The 8,432-nt window shown below is 32.7% G+C and overlaps 1 protein-coding gene across 1 annotated transcript; it reads right to left on the bottom strand.

Annotated features, from left to right (window-relative positions):
* Positions 1-1,526: 1,526 nt before the first annotated feature.
* LOC107921648 (uncharacterized) lies at positions 1,527-6,919 on the bottom strand. The gene is made up of 4 exons (XM_016851477.1): positions 6,839-6,919; positions 2,051-2,550; positions 1,879-1,954; positions 1,527-1,643 (listed from the first exon to the last, which is right to left on the bottom strand). The coding sequence occupies exons 1-4, from the start codon at positions 6,917-6,919 to the stop codon at positions 1,527-1,529; spliced, it is 774 nt and encodes a 257-aa protein (XP_016706966.1).
* Positions 6,920-8,432: the final 1,513 nt, after the last annotated feature.

Here is an 8,432-nt window from a genome sequence, read left to right as displayed (position 1 = left end):
ATCCATGGTTAGGATCGCCGGATGTTTTATTTTTCTACTGTACTGTAGGGCTGTCGGCGTTCCAACAGTAACCTCTTCAGGTGAGTCAACCAAGATCCATTCTTGGTTTTGTAACATGAAATCCATCTCAGACCTCATGGCTTCAAGACATTTTTTAGAATCTGGGCTCACCACCACTTCTTGATAAGTTCTAGGCTCATCTTGATCCATAAATAGAATATCACCATGTGTTGTAATTCATATCTCTCAGGTACATGGCGTTCTCTTAAGACCTTCGTGGTAGTTGTGTTTCAAATATTTGATTGTTCCACAAAAAGTTGTGGAATATGTTGTTGTTCAACCTCTGGTTCAATGATCTTTGTAGAATCTATATTATTCAATCTCTGGCTTAGTGATCTGTTGTTATTCTATTTTCAAGGAAGACACTTGTCCGAGCAATAAACACTTTGTTCTCGATAGGATTTAAGACATAATATCCTTTAGTTTCCTTAGGATATCCCACAAAGATGCACTTTTGAGATTTGGGTTCAAGCTTAGTAGACGTCTGACCATAAGCTTCACAAACCCAAATTTTAATGAAAGACATACTTGGACCCTTCCCAGTCCACATCTCATATAGTGTCTTTTGAATCGATTTAGATGAAACACGATTTAGTATGAAAGTAGCTATTTCAAGTGCATGTCCCGAAAAGGAAGTAGGAATATGAACATGATTCATCATTGATCAAACCATGTCTAATAGTGTTCAATGTTTCCTTTCAGAAACTCCATTCCATTGTGGAGTACTGGGAGGTGTAAGTTGTGAGACAATCCCATATTCCTTCAAAAACTCATAAAACTCTAAGCTTAAATATTCTCCTCCTCAATCTGATTGAAATGCCTTAATACTTTTACCTAGTTGGTTTTGTACTTCATTTTTAATTCCTTGAACTTTTCAAGGGGTTCAGATTTATGGCACATAAGATAAATATACCCATATCTACTGAAGTTATCAATGAAAGTAATGAAGTATTGAAAACATCTTCTAGCTTGTGTGTTCATTAGTCCACATACATCACTATGTATTAAGTCCAATAAATTACTAGCTTGCTCACTTTTGCTACTAAAAGGAGTTTTAGTCATTTTACCCAACAAGCAAGACTCACACATATCCAATTGTTTGAAAATAAAAGAATCCAAAACCCCATCTTTATGGAGCTTTGATATACGCTTCTCACTTATATGGCCCAATCAACAATGCGAAAGATAAGTTTGATTAGAGTCATTTATTTTTGATCTTTTAGTCTTTATGTTATAAATGGGTCTATCTTGATATAAAATGTAGAGGTCATTTAGTAATTGTGCCTAACCATAGAAAACATTATCGAGATAAAATGAACATCAATTATTATTAATAATTATCTCAAAACCATTTTTGTCTAAACAAGAAACTGAAATAATGTTTCTAGTGAAACTTGACACAAAATAATAATCCCCCAAAAGTAAATCAAGTCCACTAGGCAATGATAAAATATTTGTTTGTATAGCTAATGCAACAACTCTTGCTCTATTTCCAACTCGCAGGTCCACATCTCCTTTAGCCAAAATCCTACTCCTTTATAGTCCCTGTATAGAGGTGCAAATATGAGAACCCCAACCAGTATCTAATACCCAAGAAGTAGATGTTGAAAAATTTATATCAATAACATAAATACCTGAAATGGATGCTCCACTTTCCTTTGCCTTCTTGACCTCTTCAAGATAGGCAAGGTAATTCATCTTCTAGTGTCCGGTCTTACCACAATGGAAACATTTTTCTTCCTTAACAATTTTTCCTTTAGGTTTCAATGCAACCTTTACTTTATTAGGTTTGGCCTTTCCATTGTCCTTACGTTTTACCTTATCATTAAGCTTTCCTTTGTCCTTGTCCTTGCAGACCATCATAATGGTCTTAGGTTCAACCTTTTTCATGTAACTTTCATCCGTTCGCAACATGTTAAATAACTATAGCAAAGTCTTATTAATCTCATTCATGTTGAAATTAAGGAGAAATTGGCTGAAACTATCCAACAATGATTGCAAGATGACATCGGTGGCCAGCTTCACACCTAGAGGAAATCCTAGTTTTTCAAGGCTTTCAATATAGCCTATCATCTTGAGAACGTGAGTTCCTACAAGAGTTCCCTCTACCATTTTGCATCGAAATAGAACTTTTGAGGTCTCGTACCTCTCTTGACATGCTTGCCCTTCATATAATTCCTTGAGGTGCTGGATCATATCATAGACAACCATATCCTCATGTTGCTTTTGAAGCTCAGGAGTCATGATGGCAAGCATTACATATCCTATATCTAACATGTCATCAAGATACTTCTTATAAGCATCCTTGTCAGTTCTAGAGATATTAGCTGTTGGTTCATTAGGAATGGGTTCTTCAATGATATATAATTTTCGTTCTTGTTTAATGACAATCATCAAGTTACGGAACCAGTCAATGAAGTTCAAGCCCTTCAACTTGTCCTTTTCAAGGATAGATCGTAATGATAAAGAGTTTTTTTTGCCATAGTAAATCTATAATAATAAAACATGTTTATGAGTAATTTTACCAAGCTTATTATTAACATTTAAAAGGACTTTGTTAAAAGATGCTCCCACTATTTTATTCAAAATTAATAACCCTTAGATATTAATTTCATAAAATAGTTTCTCTAAAGTTTTGTAATGGGTAATGATCCATATTTCACCTCCTTTTAAGTCAGCTTTGGCTTTACTCTCAAGATTATGGTTATTTAGGTAAGCAACACTAGTTAATTACATCCTATGTAACTCATTAGTTGGTGAACAACTCTTGTCCCAATCATCTCATGATCATCCAAATATCTTGCCTCTAGGTTTCTAATTCTATTAGAGTAACTTAGTTAAGTTATTAACCAATATTATAATCGATGAATACCACTTGCTTATTCTTCGTGTTTGACCAAGATAGATACAAGTACTTCGCTTTAGCAGAACCCACTTTGTATCTATCAAGGCTTTAATGAGTGTAAATATTGGAAGACAATTTTAACTTAATATTTTATTGAAGGTTTTTTTAATAATATTCATCTCACCATTAATGTTTAACTTTAATAATATACTATATCATAAATGTTAACAATAACATCCATTGCATCACAAACATGAATAATATAAAACAATAAATAAATGCAATAGTTATAGCCTATAAAAATAAAGTGGTTCCTCCCAAGCCAATGATAGAATCAAAGGAATCCTAAGGGTTTAAGTCGCAACACAAGCTTCTTTCTCTCATTTAGGTAGCCCATCCTTCATCTCCTCCAGTCCGTAGCAGCTTGTAAAGTTTACAATTATAGAAACTCGTTTTACATACAAGGGAGTAGGATGAGAAGAAAAATACCAGGGAAAAATAGAAAGGCACAACACAGACCGCATTTATAAAATTAAAACCTTTTTAAATTATAAATTAAATGGGCTATTGGGCTATAACCACGCATTTCAAACATCGTGCATATACACCATAGCATACAACATATAATATGTATTTATTTAATCGGTTGTTAATGTAAATTAAAAAATTTGTCCTAACCATTTAATGTCGCCTACACAAAGAGGTCAAGGGGCGAAGCCCCTAGTGGCGGTCAAGGGGTCGAAGCTCCTTACAACGGCGCCGCTGGGCGATCAGCGGCATACCCCAGAGAAAATCAAGAAACTGCTTTCTTACTAGAACAACTTTTGTTCCTTATTTTCGAATATTACAAGGAAGTTAACTATTAACTTTGAATAACGAAAACCCCATCGCCCCCATGATAGATCTGTTAACACTTAACAAAATTATATTAGATCCAATAGACATTAAAATCAATGATTAATACTTAATTAGTAACTAGGACGAACATATAATTACATAGGTATATTAAATAGATTGCAAGTACCATATATACATAAAACAAATCGATTAAAACAAATCAGGCAACATGTATATCATAAAATCGCATCAACCAATAAAACTAATCCCAAATCCAAATCATACAAGTGGCTCTGATACCACTATTGGATCGTCGGTATGCCTTGTGGTACAGCAAAAAAAATTATTCCGACAATCATCAACCATAGATCCATGCACGAGGAAAGAATCGGGTACTAAAAAAATGGCGTGTAACGTTGTTGGTTGAAATACTTTGTGAGATGTCAATCCAAGCCACAACAAAAGTGTCTCGGTCTCTACGTAGTCCACCCAATCAACCACGAATAGAAAAACTCTTTAAACAATTTTAGAGAGAATTCAAAGATGGTTGTTGACCTTTTGAGTTGTGTGTTTGTATTTTTTTGTAACCCTAAGACATTAGGGATTCATATTCGTTTTATTTTTCTTTGATATCACATATTGGGAAAAAAAAGATTATTCCCTTATTTTTTAGAGAAACAAATAGAAAGTCAATTTTTTTTTCCTAAAGAATATGAATTTCCATGTCCTTTTATATTTTGACCAAAATTATTATAATTGTTTATATCAATAATTTCGGTAAAATATATTCAATAAATATTTTGTGTTAAACAAATTCATATATTAATTTTATCTATGTTCTCTATATCTGTACAACAAGCTTGTACATATAATGTGTTCAATATTTAACTATCAAATTAAATTAATTCAATAATTAATTTAATTGATGTGACAACTAAATACAATATCAAATGTATTTGGTTTATGTTCGCTTCAACTATAGGGTGTGACCTTGTAGGCTCTTGTAACATTAGTAGTAATACTAGAATGTTTCTAATAATACAAGCAATGACTGTGTAAAGATATTACCAAATTTATATATAGATTATACTGAGAAGCTAACACATACACTATAAAAATTTCTTCTTGATTTCATTTGAAGAAATTCATAAAAAAAACTTATAGATTAAATGTATTTATATCTTATTTATACATATTAATATATATTAGTTATTATTTACTTATATATAATATATATAATAGATTATATATATTATTTACTATTTTTAATATTATTTATATACGGTAAGTCATATCTCATAGTCAATAAATTCTGAAGAGCTCATGAAAATAATGAGAAAATTAACACTTATTTATAGGATAAGTATAAGATAAGAGAGTGTTCGCTAATCAATATGAGATTTATGACACTTACCCTTGTCCAAAGAAATAAAATAATTTTTTGAATTTTATTATTAACATACAAATTTAACCACTTCATAAAATAAATCAGATTACATAAATGAGAAAGAAATTATAAATATTGTTTATTAATAATGACCCACATCTTATATCAATATATTTAAGAATAATTATATATACAAATAAGTCTTTTGAAAATACTAATGTATAAACACTTTTGGATACATAAATAATTGAAATTCAAGTTATCTCCATGCAATTTTTAAAAAAATAGTTATCTCCCCACCATAAGTAAAACAATAAAAAAACAAATTCTCAGGATACATCCTGCATGTAACACCTCTAACCCGTCTTCGTCATCGGATTAAGGTTACTGAGTGTTATGGCACACATTCAATCAAATCATATCACAAAACCATTCAAATATTAGTTTAAATATCAATATTTGATCCAAACATTAAACAAATTATATATATACTGTAACCCCCTAACCCGAGACCGTTGTCGGAGTCGAGCACGAGGCGATACCTGACTTAACTTACTAGTTTGGAGCATAAAAATTTGCTTTTAAAATTAATTCACTCACATTCAATCAATATGTCCCTAAAAAGGGCCCTCGAGACCTTAAAACATGCAACAGAAACGGTTCGGGTCCAAACCGGGAACATTAAAAATTTTCTGAATACTTAAACAAATCAAAATAATTTATTTGACTATTCACAATAAAACTATCCACTTGCGTGATAGTCACTAATTTAATTATAACTTGAGTTACGAAACTTGAAATTTAGATCTGTAAATTTTTCCTCAAAATTGACTCATATATCTTCTTATCATAAAATTTCCAAAATTTTTGGATTAGCCAAATAGTACAGTTAATTCGTTAAACTCTCCCATGTTTCACTATCTGACGGTTCTGACCTCTATTCACTAGAAATCAATTATCTCATTGCACGGGCTTCATATGGTGCTTCCGCTTGTTTCTATTAAAAATAGACTCACTAAGGAATCTAGACATATAAATTATGACTCATAATCCTTTTTTAAAAATTTTTAATGATTTCCTAAATTCAGAACAGGGGACTTCAAAAACCATTCTGACCTTTTCTCACTAAAATTCAAATATTACAAAATATAAGATTCCTTTGGCTACACCGTTTCTTTCATGTGAAAATAGACTCGATAAGATTTAATTCTACATCTCATTCACTCTCTAATTCCATTTCTGCTATCCTTGGCGATTTTTCAAAATCATGTCAACGCTGCTATCCAAAAACTGTTCCATTGCAAATTTTTACTCTTTTATAATTTCTTTGTATTAACTATCATTTAGGCATACATAACACCAAAACATGTTCTTAAATAGTCATTTCAATAGCTAATCATTATCGAGCATTTACATGCTATTCATTAGCCATATCATAAGGACATACACACAAAATGACTAAGTTCCTATACATGCTATAACTTAAAACGTTTCGAATCACAAAATACCAAGATGGTCTATTGAAAGTGTTAAAAGATCTCCGACGTCCTTACGATCCCCAAATCGGCTTGGCGATACTATAAAAAGAAGGAAAATAAAGGAGGTAAGCATAAAGCTTAGTAAGTTTACAAGCAAATAAATAACAACATTATATCATAAATAATTATACTCATAAATTATCATCAAGTATCAAACACATTCTCTTATACAGAGTCAGATGTGTGTTCATAATCAGATACAGATGCGTATTCAGATTCAGATACAAATGCAGACACAGGCCTTACCCCCATCTACTACACACCAACTCTGTCCAACCAATCACACCAATTAGGACTTCAAGAGTCCATCCATCCAATCACACGTCTTCCATCAAATCAGAACCCACCCCAATGCATATGCAAAATTACATCAACATACAGACATATCAAATAGGTTGTACGACATGTATACATAAACAAATATTATACGGAGCATAACACAACACATAACTTATACAGATCATAGCATATCATATTGTTTATGCTAACAGTAATTTTACATACAGGTGTCATGCACGTTTTTACACATAGTTATTCTTTCAGAATTATCGAAACATAGATCATACGTAAGTTTCTCATCTACCTTAACCATAGTACATACTAATACATCATTATAAATGTCACGTTTCGAGTCTTATTTAAGCCAAATGGACTGCAGGAAAGGTCTAATTACGCATTTCTAGGACAAATGGGCTTGAGTGAAATTTTTTTGAAAAATAGGCCCACTCGGCCATGTGGCCCACATAGCTTAAGTGGCAGCCCGTGTGGCCCACACGACCCACCTAACCTACCTATGTGATCACACATGCCCGTGTATCCCACAAGGCCTACCAAATTTTCTTGCGTAATCACACATGCCCGTGTGCTCTGCATAACCTACCACATGGCCGGCCACATGCTCGTGTGGTGCACACGACTTGACACACGGCCGTGTGACACAGTGTAGTTCTGAAATAGCCCTTGTTTTTTGGGTTTTTCCTAGTTCTAGACGATTTTTCAAGTTAGTTTCACACACCTAATGGTAATTCTAATATCCCACACCAATATCGCACTCCAAATCCTATACACAACCTCCATACCAATCTGATTAGAAATCCAATAACTAAATCGAATTGTAACATTCACACCAATAATTAACGAAACAACCCAAATTGCCATTAGAAAACTTACTCTTGCACAAATAGCAACCCAACCGTACTTAGTTCACTAGTAAGTCCCCCGCTCCACAGTAATCGCCTAGCAAATTTACAAGAGTTTTTCAAAGCCAACTCAATCCTCAAAACAATAAACTCACCCACTTACAACTTCATGAAATGAGAACATCACCAGATCTTTACTGAACAAATGCTAACACTTACCCGAATTAGAACAACAAATCAACAAATAATTGAAACACAAACAGACAGAAAAATAAGCAACCGGGAAAATTGTGGCACCAAGAATAAGAAAAGCAAAATGAAAAGAAAAAGTCAAGATAGTGAAGGGAAAAGAAAATGAACATGACAATGAGGGGAGTATTTTTACGGATATTTCCCTATATTATTTTTAAAACTTATTTTCATAAACTACACATACCCCTACCAAACATCCATTAAATCTGATAACTAACCACCTACCAGATTCTCTCAGAGTTCAAAAACAAAAGCTATTTCCCACTTGCGCACATAAGGATTCAAACACAATTCCAGAGGGTAAGCTGACACCTTACTACTAAACTAGCAGGCTCATTCTTGACATCACTTGAGCAAAAATAATATAAAAGCTA

Source organism: Gossypium hirsutum, chromosome D11 (genome assembly GCF_007990345.1).
Source record: "Gossypium hirsutum isolate 1008001.06 chromosome D11, Gossypium_hirsutum_v2.1, whole genome shotgun sequence".
Classification (NCBI taxonomy): domain Eukaryota; kingdom Viridiplantae; phylum Streptophyta; class Magnoliopsida; order Malvales; family Malvaceae; genus Gossypium; species Gossypium hirsutum.
This window is presented reverse-complemented; position numbering and strand designations above follow the sequence as displayed.

Coding starts and splice junctions, on each gene's coding strand:
- LOC107921648 (XM_016851477.1), bottom strand. CDS start 6,919: ATGGGGGTAAGGCCTGTGTCTGCATTTGTATCTGAATCTGAATACGCA. Junction 1,955..2,050: donor GATGTCATCTTGCAATCATT/GTTGGATAGTTT, acceptor AACGGATGAAAG/TTACATGAAAAAGGTTGAAC. Junction 1,644..1,878: donor AAGGAAAGCTTAATGATAAG/GTAAAACGTAAG, acceptor CTTGGGTATTAG/ATACTGGTTGGGGTTCTCAT.